At 52.4% G+C, this 25417-nt stretch overlaps 1 protein-coding gene and 1 pseudogene across 5 annotated transcripts; both read right to left on the bottom strand.

The window, feature by feature from the left end:
- Positions 1–25417, bottom strand: part of LOC140849100 (DNA ligase 3-like) — an 854661-nt pseudogene that overhangs the window by 549956 nt on the left and 279288 nt on the right.
- On the bottom strand, positions 11–22601 carry LOC140843057 (septin-4-like). Of its 5 annotated transcripts, XM_073235360.1 has the most exons (14): positions 20974–22601; positions 20307–20351; positions 19095–19102; positions 6564–6842; positions 6128–6221; positions 5616–5702; positions 4976–5099; positions 2613–2747; positions 2383–2500; positions 2194–2295; positions 1901–1997; positions 1645–1807; positions 1382–1481; positions 895–1123 (listed from the first exon to the last, which is right to left on the bottom strand). In XM_073235360.1, the coding sequence occupies exons 1-14, from the start codon at positions 22574–22576 to the stop codon at positions 1064–1066; spliced, it is 3015 nt and encodes a 1004-aa protein (XP_073091461.1). In that variant the 5' UTR covers positions 22577–22601; the 3' UTR covers positions 895–1063. The 5 variants fall into 5 exon arrangements, with proteins under 5 accessions (XP_073091460.1, XP_073091458.1, XP_073091461.1 ...); XM_073235357.1 differs by lacking the exons at positions 19095–19102; positions 20307–20351; positions 20974–22601 and adding exons at positions 13–147; positions 11989–12072 and having other exon boundaries at positions 1047–1123; XM_073235359.1 differs by lacking the exons at positions 895–1123; positions 19095–19102; positions 20307–20351; positions 20974–22601 and adding exons at positions 11–147; positions 11989–12072 and having other exon boundaries at positions 1382–1428.

The raw sequence follows: 25417 nt of genomic DNA, 5'->3' as shown, positions 1-25417 counted from the left end.
CACCTCCTGGTAAGGGGAGTGGGGCACGTGAGTCTCCGAGGACACAGTTCTTGGCTCCGCCCTTCCTCTTTCCCCTGGGGAGCCAGAGGCGGCAGCAGGGCCGAGGGTGGCCGCCGGAGGTCGCCGTGGGCACACGACACCACCAACCTGACAAACGGAGAAAGTTCATTCAGTCTCAGCCTTACAGCTTCAGTTAGAAGGTGGGCCTGAATGCTTTAATAGCAGGACCCGGGGCCAAAATGTCTTCACATATAGAACGTTTATAGAACGTTGGAACTTTTACTACTGTTTGGTAAATTTCCGAAAATAGGAACCTGGCCTGTGCTCCCTCCTTTAACTCCAAGGTCTGGAACAGTGTCTACAGCCTAACTGAGGCTTAATAAATACCTGTTAAATGAGTACTGAACTCCTCCAGGACAATGACCATATTTAGTATTCATTTCCAGGGCTCCCTATAGGGTTTGCTGCTTACAGGAGTTTCAGTGTTTGCTGAGTGCTCTATCACATGCTCCCTAGAGAGCAGAGCTTAATCCTGCGTGTCCCGTCCCTCAATTGAGGGAAACCGGAAGTCAGGAGGCTGTAGGCAGTTGAAGCCTTATTTTCCGAAGGTTACATATCAGATTCACAACTTTTGTAGATCTGAAAGTACTGTACGTGGGGAAGACGGAGAGAGCCTCAGGCCCCAGATAACATGGACAGGAGATACACTGTCAACAAGGTGGAGAGCCAGGCTGGATTCCAGCCAGGGACGGAACCCTGTCATGGGAGGGGAAATCACTCCCCACTCGCCCTTCCCTACTAAAAACACAGAAACCAGTAGCCCTTCAAAACTGGGTCCTAGGATCTCCTCGGTCTCCAGGAGGCAGTAAACATACAGACAGTGACACCCAAAACCACCTAGAGATTTGTTAAACTTTATTTCCTCCGAGTCTCTGGGGAGGCAGCAGGGAAGTACGGAGAAGTGGCAAGTAGCATGAGGGGCCTGAGCGTGGCAGGAGCTGGCAGGGGCTGGCTTAGGCAGGACGGAGAGAAGGACATGTAAGTACCCAGGGCTGAGAGCCAGCTAATGGGTCTTCTTCATCTGTCTTTGGATTTTGCGCAGCATCTCCTGCATCCGCCGCAGCTGGAACAGGCACATGCATCAAAATGGGGCCTTCAGAGTCCTGTAGTGTCAGGGAAGTGCCCCTACACTCGAATCCCTTGAGCCAGGGCCCTGGTAGCCCTGAGGTGGGTTGGAGACCCTGGGTAGAACCAGTAACCCCCCAATCCAAGACCTGCATATGCGCCAAGGCCAGGGCCCAAACCAAGAGAAACCGAGGTTTATGATCAAGCAGAGGATTTTCTAGGCTGTCAACCCCTACCATCCCCTCATTGCTCTCACCTCCTCATCTTTCTCTTGGATCAGCCTCTCCGTTTCTGGATCTGTCCCTGCTGGGACAGCAGGGATGGGGAAGTCAGTACCACTCTCTCGAGTCAGTTTGCTGAGGGGAAGGGGAAAGGGGGGTTGGTAAGGCTAGAGGGACCCCAGAACCTGTTTGGATTGAGCCCAGGGCCAGAAGAACAAAGTAAGGGCTTGGTCTCACCACCCAGGGCTGTGCTTGGGATCCCCCCGACCCCCAGCTATATCTCAGCTTCTGGCCGTACTTGCGATTCCGTTCTTTCGCCACAAGGCGGGTCATGCTCTGGATGCACTGTGCCCGGTAGTTCTCATAATGTGTCTCCCGCGTCACATCCTTCAGGTCCTGCATGTGAGTGCGCACCAGCATTGTCCTCAGCTTCACAAAGTCGCAGTGCCCTGGGTTTTCAACTGTGTAGCAAGGCTACTAGTCAGACAAGGACACGGGTAAGGGAGACCCACTGAGGGCAAGGAGATACCTTGGTCACAAGCTGGGTGCTTTACCTTCCACGATGCCCCAGGGGTAGAGCCGGCCTCGAACTCGCCGCCCTCGGGCCTCCACTACAGTATTGCCGCCAATTACAGCAAATGGGATGCTTTCCTGGAAGGAGGTAGGGGTGCCTGTCAACAGCCCCATTCTCACCTGTTCCTTTCTGCTGTATCTTCGTCTTCTTTGCTTCACTCTGGGGAACCGGGGTCCTTTCCCACCCCAATAACCTACCCTTACATAGAATGCTGCTTCCCTCTTCTGCTCGAAAGAAACAAGTTGGGAAAGGGGTGCCCCAGGGTGGCCCCACCTTCAGGGCTTGGTCCTGTAATTTGAAGTCCTCATCCTCATCAGAGTCACAGTCTGGAAACTGGTAGACCTTGATTCCAAAGTGCTCAATCTCCTCCCGGATCTGGGAAACACAGGAGGGGCCCACAGCTCTGGGGACCCCATTTTCCAGAAGCCCACCTGCTCCCCTCCCCCCACCAGCTTCCCTCACTTTGTGTTTCTTGTGCTCCACTTCTGGAGGTGTCAGTGTGTCCGCCTTTGCCAAGATAGGCACGATGTTGACCCGCTGATGCAGGGCCTTCATGAATTCAACATCCAACGGCCGGAGCCTGGGGAACAGGGATCTGTGACCGCCTACTAGTGGCAGCCCTCCCCGGGTGTCTCAGCCTGTTCCCTTGGCGGCACACGGTGGTGTCAGGAGCCTCAGGCTCCGAGCTTTACCCGTGGCCGAAGGGCGAGATGAAGTACAGGCAGCAGTGCACCCTGTTGTCTTGGATGTTCTTGCGGTTCAGGCCACTCTCATCTCGGAAATACTGCTCAAACTGCTGGTCGATGTATTCTGCCACAGGCTTCCAGCTGCGGCAGGGACAGACAAGCACAGTAACTGTGGGAATGGGGGCTGCCTAGCGAGCTCTGGGACTGCAGGGTAGCCCATGCCTGAGCAGTGTTTCCAAGATTTTGTTATTCCCCGGCTTGCTTTACTACATCTTCAAGGAGGTGCCTGGGTGGGACAGGGGTGCATCTCACATGTCCTGATAGAAAATCAGACCAAGCACACAGGCAGAGTTCCATGTAAACTAGGTTGATGAGGGGGAAAGAGCCCAAGTGACCAAAAAAGCAATAATATCATGGTGCCTGCAGGAGAATACCAAATGGAAGCTGAGGCAACCCGAAGCCAGGTTCCCAGTACAGCCTCAGAACTTTCGTTCATGCGGGTCCACCCTCTCCAGCTGTCCAAACCCATTCCACCTCTCAAGACCATATCCAAGAACCACCTCTTCCACGAAGGCCCCTTTCACCACACTAATGCACACTGCTCTCCCCTTTTCTTCAACACACACACACACACACAAAAGAACAACAAGTCTGAAGTCCTGTGCTCTTCTGGTTTCTAGTTCAATCTTCACTGACAGGTGCCCGAATAGGTGGACATTATGAGCATCATCAGTCTCGTTTTAAACATGAAGAAACTAAACCCACAGCAGCTAAGAGACATAATCCAGATCATTTTGCCTAACCAATTCTCTACCCACCCAAGTCCCTGGACTTCTGACTCCCAGCAGAGTATGCTTGCTACTGTGCTGCCTGTCCTATTTGCTGACTTGTAACCTGATTGACACGTTAGAGAACTCTTGCCCCCCACTTCCCCACCCCTGTGCCACAGACTGTAAGCCTCTTGGAAACAAGGATCATTCATACTTGTTTTACATCCCTGAAAATGTCCAGCACAGGACGGACCCCTAATATGTGCTCAATAAATTCCTGCTGGTTGATGTGGAGGTGCACTATAAGCTATGAGGTGTCCAGCAAATGAAATTATTATTATTATTATTATTATTATTATTATTACTATGGCAGTAAGAGGAAGTAAGACTGAAGAAGGGAGTGATACTTGCTTTGGTAGGAACCAGGTACTTGGCTGGGGCTAGAGTTTCAAAGCAAGCCCAGTTCGCTAGACATCTTTCTAGAGCAAGAACGGTGATGATGACATGGAGGCCACCTCAACCCATCAGGAGGATTTATGGAGACCATGTACCATGTACTAGCACAGCGCTAGTACTGGCACAGCTACCCCTGCCAAGAATGTAAGAAATGGCCCTTCCCTTAAGGCTCAGATGACGAAGTTGAAGATGAACCGGTGTGCTGAGCTCAAAGGCTTGTGCTGTAATGATGAAGCATGTGATGGGGATTCAGAGCACAGAAAAGTGTGTAAGGGTCTGATTAGTCTGTGAGGGAATTATCCATGGTCAGCTTCATGGGCACATGACCTGTGTGGTCACACAGGGCCCCATACTTAGAAGGGCCCACACTTGGTTTGATTCTCTACTGGGGCTATCTTGGAATTCTTAATGATTTTGAATAAGCGCCCTACATTTTTGTTTTGTACTGGCTTGCAACTGTCATCTTAAAATTCATGAGTGTAATGTCAAGAGCCCTTTACTGTTTGATTTCACACACATCATTCTGGTGATTTTCAGATCAACTAGGTGAGGTGGTAGGGGCCAGGAAGCAGTCATTTGCCGAGATCACACAGTTACTAATGCTGAATCAAGATCTGAACTCCTAAGGCTGAGGGTTTTAGCACCACCCTAATTTCATCAAAGGTGGCATCTTGTCTCCTCATCTACTCACTCCGGTCTGGCCATTATCTAAGCATCCCCCCAGATCTTGGGAAAGAAAAACAAGCCAGGGATGATGGGGGTTGGGGGTGGAGGGAGGTGTGTGGCACAGCCACCTTTTCTTTTGACAGGTAGCCTAGAGGGTGACCTTTATTGAGCACCTAGTAGATGTCAGGCCCTGTGCTATGAGTGTTCACATGTGTTTGCTTTTCTGAGGCTCTTCTTAGCTTGTGTCTTTACCCTTATTGTAGAATCATAGGTCAGAATCATAAGGAACATTAGACATCATCTATTCTAATCCTTTCCCTCTAATTTTACAGAGGAGACAGCTTTCTCCTAGGGGGCAGTGGCATGCTCAAGGTCACAAGCCTCTTCCTGCTAACAATTTTGGGTATGTCTGTGCACCTACGTGTGTGTATGAAATGGGGGGAGGGAGCAGCTAGGGTTGTGCTTGGTCAGACATACCACTCTGTGTTGTTGACTGCATCCCCAAAACCTGGTGTGTCCACAATGGTGAGCCGCAGCCTCACACCCTTCTCTTCTATGTCCACTGCATGTTTAGTGATCTCCGCAGTTTGCATGATCCGCTCTGGAGAAGGGGGAAACTGAGGCCAGGGCCAGGGCAAGGGCAAGGACCTGCCCAGTCAGGGCAAACCTCCCACCCCAACCAGCTTTCCTGCCCAGACTGCCTCTTCCACACTGCCCCTCTTCCCACCCTCAGGCTGCTGGGGGGTCTTTTCTCTGGGAACCAGCAAGGAGAACATTTCCCAACACAGGAAATGCCGGTGGCTGTTGGCTCTGGCCCCAGCCTCTTCTCTGCTCCCGGCTCTTTTCTTGGATTCCTGGAATCCTTTGGGGGTCAGAGACTCACTCAGAGGACAGAATTCTGGTCCCTGCCCCTGGCCTGCTTCAGCACCCAAATCTTTAGGGAGCTGGCTGGTGGGCTGCCAGGCTGGAAAGGCCTGTGGAGAGATGCTGTCCGTCTCTCTGGGAAGCCATGGTTTCCTGCATGCTGGGGAAGGCCCCATCCCCCGACTCTGGAGTGAGTTTGGTTTCCCAAGTCAGGTCGGCCAGCTGGCCCGTCTTCATGTTCCTCCTCCCTTACCTTCAGCATTGAGGAGTTTCCGATCCTGGTACAGATCAGTGAGGAAGAGGCTATTGACCAGAGTAGACTTCCCTAGACCAGACTCTCCTGAAAGGGAAGACAGGACAGAAGCACCATCAGAGGGTAATATCTGCAGACGAGAAGCAACCCCACTGGACTAAGGTGTGGTTGGGAGCTGCTTGTTTAGATCTAATTAGGAGGAGATTAACCAAACCCAGAAAGAGCTGGAAGTAAGCAGAGTTCATAACAGCTTGTCCAGTCTTCTCACTTGAATGAGGCCAGGAGAGGTAAGAGATTACCCAAGGTCACAAAGAAAACTGCAAATACTAGAAAACTGCTGGTCAAGTGCTCCTTCTACCACTTCACCTCCCTGTACCCCATGGCTCCAGGCTCTTTTGCAAAAAAGCACAGCCGCTTCCTACCTTCCCTTTCCCTATCCATAGCCCTCCCCCCACACAAACCATCCTCACCCGAAATAGCCCCTGCCCAGTCTGGCCCTGCCCGTGCTCTACCTGCCACCATGAGGGTGAAGTCAAAGCCCTTCTTCACGGACTTGCGGTGGACTTGATTGGGGAGGGTGGCAAAGCCCACATACTCCTTGTCATCCTAGTGGACGGGAAAGCAAAGTATATGAGGGCAAGAGGCAGGAAGAACCCCAGGACCCAAGGGCCCTCCCTCCTGTATCTCTGCCCCAGCCTTAGAGAATAGTGCCAGACTCCTTTGAGGCCCTATCTGGGGCCACCAGCTGGGCTTCTGTCCCTGATGATATGTCAGGTCTCCAGTGCACCTGACATCACAGAGCTGGGGCCAACCCAGGACAGAAAGAGGCCCCCGCTCAACATCCACACATGCACGTGCTCACACACACACACACACACACACACACACACACTCAGCCTCTCTCAGCTCCCTCCCACTGAGAGGCAAAGGCAGGGCTGGAGGCTCTACCTCAGAGGAGTCATAGGGATCAAGCTTGCCCCATGGGCTGCGGGGCCGGGCTGAGGGGCTGAGAGGGGCTGAGGCAGAGAAGAACTGCTGGCTGGCAGAGGTCTGGGGCCACGAGGGCGGTGTGAACTCCAGGTCATCCTGGCAGAGGTCCAGGGCCTGGGGCTTTGGCTCCAGGATTTGGGGCCTGGCCTCTGGTTGGTGGCAGGTCTTGCCTCCTGGGTAATCCTTCACAAACTTGTTCAGTTCTGTATCATCCGAGTCCTCTAGGAAGCGTTTGATCTGGGGGTTTGGAGGGTTAGGGGGGTAGGTGGGCACATGACAGGAATGAAGGAGGAAGACCAGAGAAGGCAAAAGGGAGAGAGAGGAGAGCACCTGTGGTTAGGAGGGAAAGAAAGGGCACTAGCCCCCAAGCCAGAGGAAGTGCTTATCACCCTCCCTCAGCTGTTCCCGCCTCCCCAGTCCGAGCTGCCAGGACAGGCCCAGCGTCCAGGAGCAGCCTGAGCAGCACCCAGAGCCCTGGCACTTGCTCGTGGGAACTGAGCAGCTCCAGTCCTGGTGCTCCCTCTCCACAGGGTATTTGTTGAGGAGGCCCTTCCTGGGGGTCTGGCCAACCCAGGGGCCAGGGACTGCCTCAAGGCCAGGAAGTCAGCTTGAATAGGGGGAGCAGACAGAGGCACTAGAGCTGAGCAGAATGTGGCTCATGATTCAAGGAGAGTACAAAGGCAGAATGGGGCAGGGGGCAGGGGGCAGGAGGGAACAGAGGGGAAAAGGGAGTTGCCAGTCCAGGTAAATCCAGAGCCAGCAGGGGGCTCTGCGGGCCCTGCAGGTTGGTGGGTTCTGGGACTCAGGTGCACACTGCACACCCCGGGGCTCAGGGCTCGCTGCTCAGGCTCAGCATAGCTGACCCAACCTGCCTTATTCCAGACGCCCGGGCACACCGGAGGCTGTCTGGGCCCCAGAAGAAAAAGAGAAGCCTGCAGTGGGTTCTGAGTGTGGGGTAAGGGAGGCTGAGAGGGACCAGGTAAAGGACTATGGGAGGACACCAGGCCTCCAGAGCTGCAGACAGCCCCCAACTGTGAGGGACACATAGGGGGAAGCACCCCTCAGCTACTCCTTGCCACCTGTGCCTGGAGCTAGGCTTTACCCCACAGTATAGGGCCTGAACTGTGAACCACAGGGGTGTTAGGCAGAGAATGGCTGGCTCCACTAGAGACCAGTTCCACTCTATCTCCAGCTTGGAAGAGAGGCCATTTCCCCCAGTCTCACCGTCAGCTCTAGATCCTAAAGCTTCTCTCCTTTGGAGGCCAGACCCCTTTGTGGAGTGCCTGGCAGTGCTGGGTTCAGCTCTGCCTGACAATATCCACATGCCACCCCCAGACAATGGACAAGGACAGGCTTCAGAGGCTGACTCACCCTCTGGGGATTGGCCAAGCCACAGGGGGCTATTCCAGACTACTGTGGAGATCTGGCTAAGGTTGGGGTGGGAGGAATATGGCCACAGCCTTCCTGCAGGTCCCCATTTTACAAAGGGAAGAACTGAGGGAGGCAGACATGCACGTTGCCAGGTTTATGCCACAGGGATGCAATTAAGATAGGGAGGCCAGAGGGAGAAGTCCCTTAAAAGTCACTTCTAGGCTGCTGCTTCTCAGTCCCCACTCTGCTTACAGCCATAGTTTCCAGGGCTCACCTGAACAGAGGGGAAGAACACAGGCCCTTTAGCCTGAAATCTGAACCAGCATGTGGGGGCTTAGTACCAGAAGATGCCATCCTGAGGCAAGCCTGGCTAAACAGGATTTTCTCACCCATAATATTTATGGGGTACAATGCAGTGACCATATACCCCAGTTTCTTACTGTAGCATAATGACTTATTGTGCCCTTCTCACTCTCAAAGGTGTCCCCGCTTGGATGACTGGTTATATGGCAACGGGGAAGGGAAAACAGCAGGTCTTGTTTTCTGGCAGCTAAAAGTCTGGGGAATTCCAGGAAATCCTGCCCCTCTGCACAACCCCACAGTGACCCAGCAGTTGGTCTGGGGTCAGATGCAGGGTAGGGTGGGGAGAGGACTGTGCTCTGCTTGGTTTCCCCGGGGACTGAGCAGAGGTGCCGCAGGGAGGGGGAAAGGGAAGGCAGCGAGGGAGGCCCCTAGCTCCCACATTCTCCCCGCAGAGCAACCAGGGACCCAGCTCCTTTCTCCTCTCCAGCCCTGGCCGGTCATCAGCACAAAGCACGAACGGGCCCACAGGGGCTCTGGACAAGGAGTCAGGACACCGGGGTCCTCACCTCCTGTCTGCCCTTCCCCTCCCCCAGTTCTGCCGGTGACCGAATCATTTTCTGACTTTTGAGTCCCAAGCACAGCCAGGGCAGGGGGAAGACAGGTCAGGTCCACCCATCTCCCAGAGCAGCACCTCACCCAAGCTTCAGTCCTGTCCGCAGGGACAGAACTGCCTTGCCATCCCAGTGAACAGTCCACGTCCCATGCTCCAGACTCCCCGTCAGCAAGCTCAAGGTCTAATTTTATCTCCCAGGCAAAGTTCCTGACACACAGAAACAGCCTCATCTTGATGCTCTTGTAATCCCGCTTCCTGGCTTGCTCCTTTCCCTTCTATTTGACAACCTGCCCTCCACCCCAGTGTCTGCCGGGAGCCAAAAGCCCTGTGGAATGTCCTTCCTCAGCCCCTCACCTCCCGTTCCTGGGCTCCCACCATCTAAGGACAGCTCAGCCACAGCAGGATCACCTGGGTTCTCTGCCGTCCCCCGCTCCTCGGAACGGCTGCTCCACGCCGCCAGCCGCTGCCTACCTGGGTGGGTACAGCACCAGCACCCCTGATCCGTCTGCAGTACAGGCTCTTGATCCACTTGGCCTCTCCTCTTAACCCTCAAGGACACCAGGCCTGTCAGAGAGTCATGAGCTACCCCCAAGGTGACCTGGCCCATCAGTACACAGGGACAGTCACCTAGGAGACTCCACTCCCAAAGATTCCAATCTTTTGCACCTTAACTTTAAGCAGTGCTGGAAAAGGGTGGGACATTCTAAAATCCCCTGGATATACATTCCCCCGAAATGCCCCACTTTTCTTCCCAAAGGCGCTTGCATTCTCCCAGAAGAGAACCCCGCTATCTTCAGAAATCTGCCCCTAGATTTCCCTGCAGACAACCCAAACCGCAGAGAGACTCTACCCAGCCTAGGACACCTGACCTCTGACTCATGGGGACCTGTATGACTTAAATCACTCCATCACTCCCAGAAACTTCATGGAGGAACTGCTAGCACTTGGTCTCTGAAGGGCATGAGTTCAGGCCAACAGGAGGCTGGCATCCTGGGGGCTCCAGAGTTGCTGGTTAGATGACAAATCAAGAAGCCTGGCCGGGAGTGTGCAGATGGAGCACTTGACGAGGAGTCAGGAGGCCAGTGCTTCTGGTTTGGCCAGGAACACCCCTTGTGACTTTGAATAGGGTCTTAATTTTAGGGTCTAATGTCCAATTGTGAATGGCCCTTCCTTGCCTTCCAGGAAGGCTGGGCAGAGAAAGTACTCCAAGATGACAAATACTTCAAGCAACTTTGAACTTGAGAAGGTGCATCTTAAGTCACAGGACGGTTATTAATGTTAGCCCATCATTCTTTTTGCATGGAACTGAGCATCACTGGGGCTCTTGGGCTGGAGAGCTCTGCCCACTGATCTACAAACAATGTGGGACACTGATCTCCTTTCACAAGGAGACCACCCTCATAGAGCAGTCTGGCTTGACATGAACCAGTCAGCCGAAGGGACAGGCTGGCTTGAGGGCAGGGGCCTGAGGCTGAGGACTCTGGTGGTGGTGGAGCGTCTTTCATTACAGAGGAACAGGGTGGCCTCAGCCAAGCTGAAAGCACCAAGACCTTGGCTGAACTGAACTTAGTGTGTGGCAGAAAAAGCCCCTCTTGGCCCTTGCTGGGCTTGGCACTGGAGAAATCGCTGCTCTCCAGGCTTCCATCCCTGAAACAATCAGTCTGTCCATCCCCATGTGGGGAGAAGGAGGGGGACATGGATAAAGACAAGCACCACTTGGCCTCTCCCAGGAACCCCCCTTTGGGGAAGGTCCCAGGGTCACCAAGACTTGGGCCTCAGCCTGGAAACAGCTTGAGAGACAACAGCCCAGAAGGTTGGCCTTTCCAGATCTGGAGGCTGCCCACAGCCAACATCCTGCCCCAGAGGCTGGTCACGGTTCTCCTCCTACTGTAAACTGCCTGTGCTTCCCAATGCAGAGGGCAAAATCTTTTGGGCTTCCGGATGGGGAGGAGCAGCTGGCATGGGGCCTGGACACCCTGACACCTGGCATAATGTGTTGCGGAAGCTCTGGCAAGGATGGCAGGAGAGCTGGCACTCTCACAGCCAAACATCAAAACCTCCTACCCAGGGACCTGCAGGGAGGCTGGCTGGGGCTACTGTTTCTTCTCCCACTACAGGCAGGTGGCAGGAATGAGCTCCTACCACTGCAGAGGAACCTGGGTTGGGAGGGGTGATGTAGGGTGCAGCAGAAGGACGCTTCCACATGGTTCCTGCCTCAGAGGCAGAGGGATACAGCTGATCCCACCGGCTAGGGTGGTGGAGTGGGCTTCCTGGGCAGAAGACGCTGTGGGAAGGGCCTAGGAGCTGCCCTCTGCGAGGCTGTGGGAGGGAAGGCCCAAGTGTCTCACCATCCCTCTTGGGTAGGCAACTGTTGTGGGCCCGCCCTGTGTGTTTTCCAAAGGAAGTTGGTTCTGGTCCCTGAGCCCACGGTGGCCCGGTGAGGAGGGGTCACCAAGGTAACTGCTGGGCCAAGCAAGGGCGGGGACCCTCCGCTAGGTTCACCGCTGACGAGCATTCCTGGGACAAACGTGCGTGTCTCGACCGGCGCCCCCGGCCCCCCAGCATGGACCCGCCCCTTCGCCCCCAAGGACGCCGGCAGCACCCCGGGGGTCGGGAACGGCTCGGCCGCCGCTCGGATCAAAGGGAGAAACTTGGGAGCGGCGACGCGGCACCGTCCCCCAGCTGCGCCTGCCTGTGCCCGCGGCCAGCGACAGCGCCTCCCGCCCCGCACCGCTGGGACTACGCCGCCACCGGCCCTGCCGGCCCAGCTCTGCCCCGCGCCCGCCTTACCATGGCTGCAGCCCTGGCCGGACAGGCTCCGCCTGGACAGCGCCCGAACGACCGCAACAGCAGCTGCGCGCAGACCTCGCGCGACCGCCGGCCCCGCCGCCTGAGTGCGGACAGGCCGGGGGCGGGGCCTACACCTCCGCCGGGAGGGGCGCGGGTGCGGGCCACGCAGGGGCGGGCCTGACAGCCCGAGACCCCGACGCGCAGAGGGTGGAGAGGCGCTCAGCACAGGGCCGCACGGGTCACTCTTCAGGCAGCACCATCACCGTGGCGGCTCCAGGCAGTCCCCCCAAAAAAGGAAGGGCCTACCTGGCATCCCCAGGAGCAGAAGCCTTTGGAAGGAGCCGGGGTTTGCCCCAAGAGTAGAAGACAAAGCATTAGTTACCCCCCGAGACACCGCAAGGTTTGCGGAAAGTGAAGCCGACTGATGCCCAAGTTACTCATTGTCTGTACCCTCCACACCCCCTAAGCTGGAATGTGCGACATTCTCCACTTCTACCCAGGCTGCTGTGAACACTTTGTGCAGCATCCCAGATTAAAGATGAAAAAGGATTGGCTGCAAAAATTATCCAGGGATCATCTGGTCGAAGAGGCTGGGTGGGCTTTACTGGGCAGTGCTGCCTTGCCTGGAGCTGAGGAAAGTGGGGAGGGCTTCAGGAGAGGCCAACGCAAGCATGACCTGGGCTACGCTGGGCAAGCAGATGTGGTGCTGTGGTGACAGATGCCCCAGCAGCTTCAGAGGATTGGAGGCTCAGGAGGGTCAGCAGCAGCCAGAGGGAAGTAGATGCTTAGGAGGTGGGGTGTTGCTGGGGATTTCCTGAGCTGTATTACAGGTCTCAGCTGGTCAGGCTTCTGTGGAAGGTTCCGTAAGCAAGCCCCTCCCTGACTGCCAAGAGCCTTCTCCCAGGGCAGGCTGATGCTTGGGACAAAACTAAGGCCCATAGGCATGGCCCTATTGGTGGAAGTGCCAGAGGTTTGCCTACCCTTAGTTCCATCTGTGACTCAGAGGTCATGGTTGGGATCAAGTTAGAACTCAGTGGCGGGAGGGAGCGGGGCCCAGGTAGGGCAGATGAGAAAGGCTCAGAAAACACAGGGTCGCTACTGGAGATGTTATTGGGCGTTTGGCACAGTCAGACTGGAGGACAAAAGGGGTGTCACTGCCTAAAGACATCAGAGGCATTCACGAGCCAGAAAACCGAGGAGATGCCTTTCTAGCTGGGTGACCTTGAACTCACGTCACCTCTCTGGGCCTCAGCTTCCAGACGCAAAAATGAGGGAATTAAACTTGAATAGCAGCCAGCAGCTTGGCTCCAATAAGAGGGAACCTCTGAACGTACACAGAGACTCCTGGGAAAGGACTGAGGTACATGAGGAGATCTGAAGCTCTACTCAGGGGAGCAAAGACATAAAGGACACCAGCTGCCCAGGCCCCAGAGAGTCCCAGTGTCCTGAAGCGTACTGGTGCCAGCTTGCTTTGATGAAAGTGAGGCCTCATCAGAGTCCTGGAACCGTGGAGCTCATTTCAAAGTCAAGAACCTTGGGGTCTTGATGGTCACAATGTCTTTGCAATCACTTCATCACAAGCCCAGCATGAGGCACGATGGGCAAACCGAAAGCCTCAGACAGACTTTGAGCCATTCTGCCTGCACAAGTCCCGCACAGTGACTGGGCAACGTTCAGCAGGGATCTTGGCCTGGGCTTGGGTTCCCATGACAGCTTGGTGATTATCTCACTGCCCCCAAAGTCCCTTCCCTCCCTGGGCCTTTGTTTCCCCCACTGCAAGAGAAGACTAGACTGCCCCCAGCTCTAGCTCTCCTGTTCTGTTTTGGTGCAGGTAGTCTACGCCTGATGAGAAGCGGGGCCAAGTCACAGCAGCCCTTGTGTGACCACTGACCACTGAGTGCTCTTCCCCACCTCTAGCCAGCTGGTGGCCTGGCAAGCCTGGCCTCAGTGCCCCTCAGCTCTGAGAGCTCTAGCTCTCCTTTAAAATTCAACATCCTACCAGGCATTGATGTCCTTGACCACACTAGTTCCCAGGCCTGCTGCAGTGGGCTATTCAAGCCAACTGTCTGAGCAGTGGTGCTTACTTTGGCATGAAGGGTGACTCTAATGGGTAACTCAGGTCTGCGAGACAGCTCCAGCCTGCCATCCTTTGCTTAGGCCAGGCCAACGTGATCTGTATGGTAAAATTCCTGGCCCCTGCCACTGATCTTTACTACCTACCCATGGGTGAAAGTTGTGTGGCAAGGATGCTGGACTTGAGCCAAGCTGGGCCCAGATACAAGGCCAAGAATAAAGAGCGATTACCACAGGAAATCAGGAGCTCAGATCTCCATGACTAGCAAAAGCCGCTTTTGCCTCTTGGTAGCAGAGTTTCCCTTAAGTGGTATGAGAACTAATTGTATGTCCCCTCCCCAGAGGTGATGAGACACTGATGATATAGTCAGAGAGCCCTGGTTGGGCCAAAGGGCTATCAGTGGATTGTGTCCTTCAAGGAAACCTCAGCCAGTCTGTCCCGCAAGGTCTGCAGAGGGAAGAAACCAAAATACCCTAAGCCTCATCCCTCTCCCTGCTGTTCCTCAGAGTCCCATGATCCTGAGGCAGGCTGAGATATGGGTGGTAAGGCTAGGGAGCACTCCGTTTCCTGGCATCTGCAGAATAGCTGCAGTGAGGTGCAGTTCTAGAGCTGGCAGGGTGCTAGAAGCCAGCCAGAGGGCGCTTGCAGCACCATCTCCGCAGCAGGGCAGGGCACAGGAGCTCAAGGACGGAAGGGACTTATATTCGTCCTAATGCCACTACCCACTGGAGTATGCCTGCCTTTAAGTGCACCCCTACCCCCACCTCTTCAGCCTCTGCTTGAACACCTCCTGTAGCCAAAATCTCACTGACTCTAACAACTGCCCTTCAGTCTTTGGGCAGTGAGTTACCAAGGTCTTCATTATACCAGGCCGAAATTTGTGTCCCCGGGGCCTTTATCTTCCATGTGCCTCCATGCTAAAAGCTTTGCTGACTCATTTCACTGGACTTTGTCCTTTGATGGCCACACTCCTACAAGTGACCCATCTGTATACTTTTCCCCTCCAAATTTACCACAAGCCCCTCAAGGACAGGGAGTGTGTCTTCTATTTTAACCTCTATTCACTTCCAGTTCAACAAACATGTAAATATGATGTGTGGATGGGTGACCAGGCTTCTGCCCCCAGGAGATGTCTGATCAATACGGACCGACTGAAAGGATTCACTGATTCGTTTCCCACTGATTCTGGAGCGCAGCAGGCCTCAAGGCTCTGGGCTTTGTTCACCCATAACATGCCCTTCATTCTCGCTGTTTACAAGCTCATTACCCACCTCCCAGCCTCAGAGTTCACATGCAAAGATACAAACTTCACCCGCACTAAATCCTTCCCCTGCATAATTCTTGATATCTAAAGGTGCTGCTGAGATATTGAGAAGTTATGTTCCAGGAATATGTGGCTATAGGTACAACCATTTCTTCACTGCATATCAACTCCTAGGGAAGGTTGGCCCCTAAAGAGCTCCCAGTTTTGAGGAGCCAGCTCTGGAGCCTCAGTTTCTTCATTTGTGAAATAGGGAGAAAAATGTTTACCTCATAGGGTTGTGATGAAGATTCACTAAAGTCTGAATGGGTGGTAATGTGAGTGGTAACTATTATCTCAGCTAAACAAGAAAATTATCAACACGAAATCACAGCTGTCAGCTGTGACTATTTCAAATGCCTCCCCTCCAAAGGATTAGGCATGTTATGTGTGATGGGTGTAGAGGGATGGGCGAAGAGCCTTAAAGTGGTAAGTGACACTCGAGTGCCCGTGCTGGGACCATGTTTCTGCAGCTGGAAGCCATTTCATCTCTAGAAAACAGGTCTTGGCTTAATTCCCAAGAACAGCCACTGTGGAGACTCCTGGAGCTAAATGACTTGGCACACCAAGGAAGGGACTGTGGCTGGCTCAGCCCCCCTCCTGCAGTTCAGAGTCTGAGCTTCTCTCAGGAATGCCTCACATTCTGTCCCCTCCTCCAGGCCCTCGTTCAGCCCCCAAGGCACAGCTGTGTCTTACCTCTCCCCTTGTGACAGCTGGGCCAAAGGCAGCTGAGCAGAAGAGGGTGAAGGGACATGGTCATTTCTGTCACTCGGGACAGCCTGCCTCTGGCTACGCAGTCAGGGTGGCCTCTGTGTCACACACTTTTCTTTCTCATCCAAGTGTGCCCCCTGCCCCCTGAATCCAAGCTCCCTAGTCGACCCAAGCTGACTGTTCCTCTTCTCCACTGAAAAACCCATTTCAAACACTGCCAAATCTCTCTGACAGTCAGATGTAATGTTGGAGGTGGGTTCCAGGCAGGGAACCAAGTAGTTTCTGGAAATACATCCGACAGTCCAAAATGGATGTGGTAGATTCTTCCCATGTGGGATCACTGTGGGCAGAACAAAAAACTAAGGGATTCTGGCCTCATTTGTGCCGTCATGCCTTAGAGGGAGGCACAGCGCTGCCTGCTGTAGGCAGAGAGAGAGAGAAACCCCCCAGGCCTCAACACGAAGGCGGGACATCATCCCTGCCCTGTGCTTCCAGTGGCTCTTGCTGAGCAGTAGCTCCACAGCCTGTCCTGTGGTGCCCAATTGTCCTAGTTTGCCCACGACTGGGGGGTTTCCCAGGACGCAGGACTTCCAATACTAAAACTGGGAACATTCAGGACAAACCCCACTGAGTCAGTCAACCGAGCTGGTCCCCAAAATAGCAAGTCTGGGCCAGAGGCCATCAGCCTCCCATCCTGATCTGGAAATGCACAAGGCACCATCTGACAGGAAAAGACCCTCGGTGGCGAGGGTCAGGCTGCTGTGAGAAGCCTCCCGAGGTGCCCTGCCCCACTTTCAGCAGCTCTGCTCCATTCCTGCAGCAATTCCCTTCCTCTCAACAAGCCTCCACGCCAAGTAGAAGAAAATGAGGGAGTGGAAAGATGGTTCTAGGGTTCCTTTCCAACAGCCCATATCCCGGGATTCTCTTCACATCCCCGTGAGCGCAGAGCCTCCCCGTGTTTCTCCTCGGCTCTGGGTTTCTGCCAAACAAGTCTACCTGAGGAAAACATCCCAGTGGCTCAGGAGCCAACACAAGGCTAGGCATACCAACCCCCAGGGGCCAATGACACATCACACTAAGGACGCTCAAGTCTCCCTTAGGCATGACTGAGAGGGCCTCTCTGCTTCCTGGCCTGTTTTCCAGAGTTGGCTTCTTGAATAATTGATAGAGATCCCAGGGAGTAAACCACCTTGTCTGCTGATAGCCTGAGAAGTCACGACCAAGGGTGAGTAGGTTAGGGCTCTTAAGGACATAGGATCTTAGGGCCAGGACAGCCCCATCCATCAGCAGCATGGCAGCCCCTCCCATCAAGAGCTGCTTCATTCCAGGGAATTCCCCAGGATGTGTGAGAAGGCAGACCCTGCTGACCGCACAGGGAACCCTCAGGACCTGCCTGTTGACCTGCTAGCTTTGATACAAAAAAAAAATAAGCCTATCAAGAATGCTTCCATCAGTCCAGCATAATCCCCTCTGGGAAGGATCCAGCCCCTAATGTCCCAATCCAGGGATGAGAGGCATCTGTCCACCCTGCTCCTTAGACAAAGAAGCCTTAAGGAGCTCTTGGCAGGACCCTGACACTCGTGAAGCTCAACAACAAACATAAGCCAGGCACTGCGCGGCTGGAACACCAGAGAATTCCTGCCAGGAATGGACTCTGGACCGACTCTACACTCATCCATTCCCAGAGCAGAGGAACCAAAGGCCTTGGACACCAGCACCACGGTCTCCATTCTGCAACCACCTGTGGGCCATGCAGCCTGGGGGACAGGCTGAGGAGGGCCTAGTGCTCTCATGCTTGGCCAGGACTACCCGGCCCACCTCCATGCCATCCCACTTCCACAGAGCCAGAGAAAACCAGCAGGCCCAGATGCCTGTCTTCTCTTCCCGGCTTCTGTGGAGCAGCTCTGCTGCTGAACAGGGCTGGAGTGCTGCAATTACAGAGACAGCATAAGAGCTACTTTGGGAAGGAGCCACCCTGCTGCCAAGGCTTTAGACGTCCTAAACTCAAAGAAGATGCACTAAGAAAGGGGGTGAGGGTGGGAGAGAACAGGGAGGAACTTGCTCAATCAAAAACATCACATCCTGAAGGAGGGGAAATACTAACCCCTTCTCAAAGGTACAGATTTGCAGCAAGGGGTGAGCAAAGGCTAGCTGTTAAGATGCTCCCCTGGCTTTGGGAGGGAGGGTGTAACTGAATACCCCTCCCCAACCCTCCGCTGACTCCCTCTCTCCTAAGACCGCCAAGAGCACTCACTCAACCTGTCCCAATCATTTGGACATTTGAGGGGAGAGTGTTTCATATTGTTTAGTATTTCCCGTCCATGTGTTATCTTCCCTTCCACATGGTAAGTTTCTCAAGGCCAAAGAATTTGTGTGTTGTGAGGCTTCAATGCTTTCCCCAACAGGGCCTAGCAGAGTGCTAATGAAAATTGCTTATGGGAGGAAGGGAGAGAGGGAGGAAGGAAGGAGAGAAGGACTTACTGTTTTGCATGGAGATAATCCCTAACAGTGCTGCTCCCACCCAAGCTGAGCTCAGAGCACAAGGGATGGCAGAGTGGGTGGCAGCTGCTCTGGCCCCTCCCCTTCAGCTGTTTTGGTATCTGAACTCAGGCTGTCCTGCCATCCACCCCTCTTGTTTTCCATTTGTACTCAACTGTCCATGCTAGACTAGCCCAGGAAGGAGACCCATTGGAGGACATACTAGGCTTTGGGTAAGAAAAGAGACATGGCAAGAAACAAATGAAGGCAGGAAGAACACAGACTATCTTATCAAACGTGAGCCAAGAAGAACTCAAGTACTTATGGGAACAATGCACTGTGAAACCAGGACACTCTTTGCCAAATTGAGGACATAGGGCTGCCAAGTTCACAATGTACCTTTCCAAGTTGAGGACTCAAATAATGTGTAACCCAGAAAAGTATACCCTTTCTGGAGTCCCCTAGGCTGGAGACACGGGAGCCAAATAGGGACTGTTCAATCCTGTGGCTTCCCAGACAACCTTCCCACAGAGCACTTGGCAAGATTCATCATCTGCCAAAAGTTCTCTACACTTTCTCTCCAGGGCTGCAGCTGGCTTATATAGTGCCTTGGTGCAGATCCCCTGTGGGCAGACACAGCCCTACAGATGTATAGCTTGGCAAGTGGAACACAGGCTAGCTTTGAGCCCCCGCTTGCCCTCTGCCAGGTGCTCTTGTGCAGTGAACAACCTGCCCAACCATAGGGAGTAGTTCTGTCTCTCTCCACACCTGCTTCCAACAGAGTAACAGAGGGACTGGGGTAAAGGGAGCACAGGAACACGGGCAGTACCTTCGCAGGGGCGTTCTTACCTCCTCATCTGTCATAATGGAGAAGTAGAAGCCAGGCATTCCCAGGGGACAGCGAATGGAATTCACAGGGTGCCAAGAGAGGGGGAAAAAGAGAATTTTACTAAAGATGTCCAGTGGACCTGGCCCAAATTCCTTCCTAGGGCAAGTGGCCCAAGTAACGACAGCCAGCATTTGCTGAGTGCTCGCTGTCACTAGGCACCAGGCTAAGAGCTCTACATCCAGCAGATTGATTAGTCCTCACAAGAACCCTAAGAGGAAGCCATTGTGGCATTAACAGATGAGAAAACTAATGACTGGAGAGGTAAACTCATTTGCCCAAGGTCACAGTCAGAAAATAGTGGGCACAGAGCCCAAACCCAACAGTATAACCCCAGAGTCTGTATCTACTGAACCTCCACTTCTTGGAGCTTTGCTCCTTCTGAGGGGCAGTGCTGCCCTTCTCTGCATTTGCTGCCCATCACTCAGAGGGCTTACACTGGCTGAGACTGGATTGCGTTCCCAGGGCTCTCTCCCCTCCAGGAACTTTCTCACCGCAGTATATGTGGGGCCATGGTGCTTAAGGCAGGAACTCCTTGCCAGTAAGATTCACTACATGAGGAATGGTCCCCACCTCCCCTGCCACCAGAAGGGTCAAGAGCACAATGGGTCAGGGAGGGTGTCACCGGGCCCTGGGGACACTTCTCTTAAGCACTCTAGCGTTGGCAGCCTGACCCACTGATGGCTTCAGGGCAGAGACCCAGACATCCCTGGATCCTGCCTGGGCAGCAGGTCCTGGGATAGGGCTTGAGGGGGGCTCTGAGGAACCAGGGAGACACATGAAGAGATGCCTCAACCTGCATTAGTGTGGGGTTAGCCCTGAGGAAGACTGTGAAGCAGGTAGTTTGTTTTGGTGGCTTTTCTTTGTTTTTTAAATCACGATAGGTAAAGACCAGCTAAGCTGGAAGGCCACAGGCTTAAATTGTTCTCTATTCTAGCAGCGCCTACTTCCCACTGAAAAGAGGCTCTTCAAAATGAAACCGATTCCAAGTCCTAAACAAATGACTCTAATGGTGAAATTATAGGCAAGATGAGGAGTTCCTCTGCTTCAAGTCAAAACCTAGCAAGTACTGTCATAATAGACCCAGCTCTGCACATACACAGAAACCACCCGCCCACTTGTCCTCCTGCCTCCCAAACCTCCCAGGTGGACCCCCAGGAGGGAAAAGCACAGACCGTTTAGCCACCAGATGACATCATTGTGCATTTCCTCAGAGACATCTGAAAGTAAGAGAGTTGCTTTTGACTCTTCTGTGTGGGATGCACATCCCCTCCCCCCACTACTCAACATGTCCCTTTCTAGCTCTACATTTCTCCACCCAAAGGTGCCCTCCACCCTGGATCCTCTCTAAGAAGCTCCTCCCTCCCTTTAGCCCACCTCTCTTTGTGCCACTGTCAATGCCTTTCCCCTCTTGGAAGTCTAAGTCCCAGTGCATCTATGTCCATCTTCCACTCTGTGGCCAGAATATTTCCCGAGGACCTTATTCCCTTTACTAGCCCTTCGCAGCCCCCGCCCCAGCTCAGATCTTCATCTCCACTCTCAGGAAGCAGCTTCCCATCCTGCACACCACTCTCTGCTACCTTCCATTGAAAGGCTAAGCAGCATTGCCTGAAGAGTTAATGCCTGATGCCGGCCCGAGCATCATCAGCAGTGTCATTAGCGTGGAGCTCAGGGAAGCTGGCAAGGAAGAATGGAGCAATGAGCTCAAGTATGGGACTACCTTTGGCACTGGCAGGAGGGCAGCTCTAAGGCCCAAAACAGAAAGGAGGCCTTTCCTGCCCACCCCAATGTCCCATCTCACTAAATCGGGGCTGCACCTGGGCAGTCCGCTTCTTCACATACCCAGGATGAAAGCACTAAACCATTGAATGGGTTTTTTGGAGGCGTGCTTGGGGGCCTGCGGCACTTCCCTCAATGGTGCCCGGTTTGGAGACTCCTTTGGTGCTGGTGCTGGTGGCAGTGACGGACTTGCCTTCTCTCTCTGGAACATCTGATCCTTACAGAAAGGGCCTGAGTCCGTTTCAAAGAAGGGCGATAAAAGGTCTCGGGCAGGAGGACACTTAGGCTTGAAATCAGGTGCTGTTGGCCGGCTTTGGCACGTTTCAGCGTCAAGACTGAGTAGAGCCCACCACGAGGAGTCAGGCCCATACTTCGGTAAGGACCGAGGGGGTAAGGGCCGAGGGGTCAGTTCCAGTTCTGCATGGAGAGAGGGCTTTTGGGAGGGTTCTGGATACCTAAGTGTAGGTCCTGGGGACATACAGGCACTTTCTGAGGCTCTTTGGGTGGGCTGTTTATAGATGGGCTCTGGCATGACAAACGCAGATCTGTGGGGCCTCTCAGGCACTGCTCGAAATGTCACACGGTGAACTGACTGTCCCCTTGGGGAGATGGTGACCCTGCGGCCCACCTTGCTGTCTCCTCGGATTGAGGACTTCATGCTGGACTCCACTTCTGATGACACTAAGACCTCTGAGGAGGGCCTGGTTTCAGTGTAGGCAGACGGCTTGCGGATACACTCTGGCCCTGGACGAACACAAACTTGGTGTTCACCATCCAAATCTTTAAGGACAGAGAGTCTGAGGGATTCCAAGTTCATTTTCCTACGCAGTGCCTTGGGTTCAGTGTACACTGAGCTGTGATGACCCATTTCAGACTCTTGACCGGGGATCCTTCTCCGGGCTCTCTGACAGTTGGCAGAGATGTGGCTACTGGCATGTTTTGGGCTAGAGGGTCTCATTGGAGATCTCATCTGAGCAGCAGATTTCATCTCAACACCCAGACTTGCTCTTGAACTCTTTCGGATGGGCTCAGTTTGAACTGCTTTATCCTTTGGGCAAACCATAGGCCTGTAGGGAACTCTGACCCCTTGTGGATACTGGACTTTGGAGGGTGGATCTTCTTGTAAGATCTGTAAATTATCCTTCTGGTCTATAAAACTCAACCGGTGAGATTTCCTATCCGCGGTTAATGAGTAGCGATTACTGCTATCACACCCTGACTTGCTCTCAGCCCCTCTTTGTGTTGATTCGTGTCTGGATGGACTGACATTCCCCGGCATCTGGGTAGCGTGAGAAGCTGACGTCTGAGTTTGCTGGACCTTCCTTGCAAGAGAAGGATGGTGGTATACTTTTGATTTTGATCGGGCTTCAGTTCCCTTAGGGATGGATGCTCCACAGAAGCTGGGCCCTGACTCGGGGGAGACAGGTCGAGAATACTCTGACACCAAACTGGGAGTGATAGGATGCCCAGGGTCAGCTCTTCGATGGGATGATGGGCTCAGGGAGACTGTAGCGCTTGGCTGGCTTGAGGCAAGAAAGTACCAATGTCCCTGCTGAGGGGTTGTCTTAGTAACCTGAGACCCTTTCTGTGCTGAAAGCACTACCTTGGATCCAGTCTTGTTCATCTTGACCATCTGATAGGCTGTGCTACTCTGTGTAGATCCCATATTTTCACGGCTGGCTTGTATCGAGGATCCTAATGAAACCTATTTACCCTCCACTTTAAAAGCTGCTGTCCTTGCACTCACACAGAAGTGGATGTTGTTCTAAGAGTGTCTCAAGTAGCCCCCTTAGCTACCTGCCTGGTGATGTCACAAAGGAGGCAGCTTCCTATTAAATATCCTGGCACACTGCCAGAATCCTTCAGAGACTCTCAAGCCGTAACTGCAAGGAAACCCAATTTGTCTTTGTGGAGTTGACGCCACCCAAGCTTTGGCCACATTTTTAGCAAAAAATGAGGATTTCCTCATGTTTAGGGAAGGCTCCAGACCCTTCCTCACTCTCCCCAGATTCTAAGAATTTTCAGAAACTCATCCAAAGAAGGAAATTTGCCCAAATATCCTACTAAGCAAAGCTACTCAAATTAATCATGCTGTGTTAGTCGCAGTTTTAATAAGTTACAAGGTACAAAGTTGTCCCAATTTGGTTTGGAACCACACTGTATACAAGTAAAAAAATAGAGCTCCAGCCTTTTCCAGGTTTCATTGGTGGTTTGGTTGACCCTGGGGTAAAAATCAGCTTGCTCAAACCAGAAATTCTCACATTCATGGCCCAGGAGTGAGTGTAGAATTGTAGAAGGATGTGGAGTAAGTCATTGGTTTTAACCACAAATGACTGGTTGAGCATCTTGGACAAGTTACATGACTTGCCTGAGCCTTGGTTTCTTCATTTGGATACCACTGCCCGGTAGGTGGGTGTTACACAATGTATGTTATTCTCACAATCCTCTCCTCTCAGCTATCCTCATAATCTGGGCTCCGGTTCTTTCTTGATTTGAAGTGACTTTCCAATTTGGATGAGCATTTTGGACAAGAAAGAAACAGTCATCTTACTTTCCCTTTCACATACTGCCAGGCACAGACCCTTACCCTATCCAACATTCCACTACTGACTCTGAGAGGGTCATTGTGGTTAAAGCACGGTCAGATTGTTTCAGGATCTTTAAATTCAGCCTTGATTAGAGACAAAGTTGAAACCAAAATCAACATTTTTAAGTAACAGGAATCCCTAAAGATTGAGGAACTTTGTGCCACAGGCCTAAGTCATTAAAATATAAAACACTCAGCTTGCCATTTTATCTGGTTTTATAGAAAAAGATAAAAGTGGGAGAATATTTACAAGTCATGCATCTTGAAGATGTTGGGGATAAGCCAGGCTGAAGTGAAGATTGTTCTTATTGGTTTATACTTTGACATCTTATCATCATAAAATTGACACAAGCTCACTTCAACAAAGCTTCTCTATGAGATTCTACTGTAAATATGATGATTTATTGATATATAACCTATAACCATGAGACTATAATGCTTATTTGGCTTCTAAGTTGGTTAACAGAAAATTTGAATTTCCCCATCAACGTCTGCTTTCATTTTTCTGGTCTTACTAAAATCAGCTCATGTTGAATAATTTTTTATATTCTCTTAATATTGAGGAAAATATATTCTTTCTTTTCAGCATTCAGTTTCAGTTAAAAAAAAAGGTGATTTTAGCACAAATCTCACAAAGCACAGCACAGGATCTTGACATTTTCCTCATCATGAATAGTCTAATTCCAATCAATCCTTGTCTGAGAAACAAATGTGTCCTGAGGGTGATCCCCATTTCTCTTTGCTCTCCTTACTGGCAGGGCTGTGATGAAGATAAAATGTGATGACAGATGTAAAAGCTACAGTATACTGTTTTAGTTTGAGTGAAAGGCACTCAGTGAGGTACAGGTGTGCGAGGGATGGCCACTTGATATGGTAGCCAGTCTCCAACACGGCCCCCAGTGAGCCTCACCTCCTGGTATTCATGCTTTTGTGTAGTCCCATCTTATTCTGAATCAGGACTTGCCCTGTGTGACCAACAGAATATAGCAAAAATGACAGTTTGTGACTTCTGGAGCTACATCATAACAGCACTGCAACTTTTGCTTTGGTCCCTTGGATTGCTCACTCTCGGGGAGCCAACTGCCATGTGCTGAGGACACTCAATGGGAGACCTCTGTGGAAAGGAACTGAGCTCCCTAGACAGAGGCCAAGACCAATTTTCTAGTTATGTGAGTGAGCCAATTTGGAAATGCATCAAAATGCAGCCTCACGAGAGACCCTTAGCCTCAACTACTTGGCTGAGCCACTTCCAAATTCCTGACACACACAAACTGTTAAAGATAATAAATCATTATTGTTTTTGTTTAAGTAACAAAGTTCTTTTTTAAATTTTTTCCACAGCATTAGACTATGCAGGACCCACTTCTCTCACGTAGACTCTCATTAACCAAGCACAGAGCCCAACATATAAACCAGAACAGCAACTTACTAATATACTTTGAGACACACAACTGTTAAGATGATTGGAAATCCAGGTCATTCTCACCCTATAGACACATTTAAGAGGCACAAAAGTTGGTGAACATGGAATTGGATCAAGAGGTTAGCTTGATGAGCCACAAGAGGGCAACACCTGCCAGAGAGCTCTAGGCATACCTAGTGCCCCCCAAACACCTACCCACAATGCATGAGTTGGACAGCCCCAGCGTCTGGCTCCTAAAGCTTCATTTTCCTACACTTTACACTAACCATGCCTTTCTGTTAAACAGCTTTTCTTCAAATGAGTTCTAATTTTGATTAAGCTTATGGTTATTTCATTATAATGACATTCCAGTCCTGTGTCCCAGTGATTTGACTTTTAAGTATTCCTAAACTCTTTCTACTCCACAAAATGAAAACTGCTCAACAGAGAATTATAAAAAGTTGACATCACCTCAGATGACCACTTCACTATTTTAATAAGCATCTTTCCAAATCTCT

This window comes from Manis javanica, chromosome 4 (assembly GCF_040802235.1).
Source record: "Manis javanica isolate MJ-LG chromosome 4, MJ_LKY, whole genome shotgun sequence".
Lineage (NCBI taxonomy): Eukaryota > Metazoa > Chordata > Mammalia > Pholidota > Manidae > Manis > Manis javanica.
Note: the sequence above shows the minus strand (reverse complement) of the source record. Positions and strands in the feature narration are given on the sequence as shown.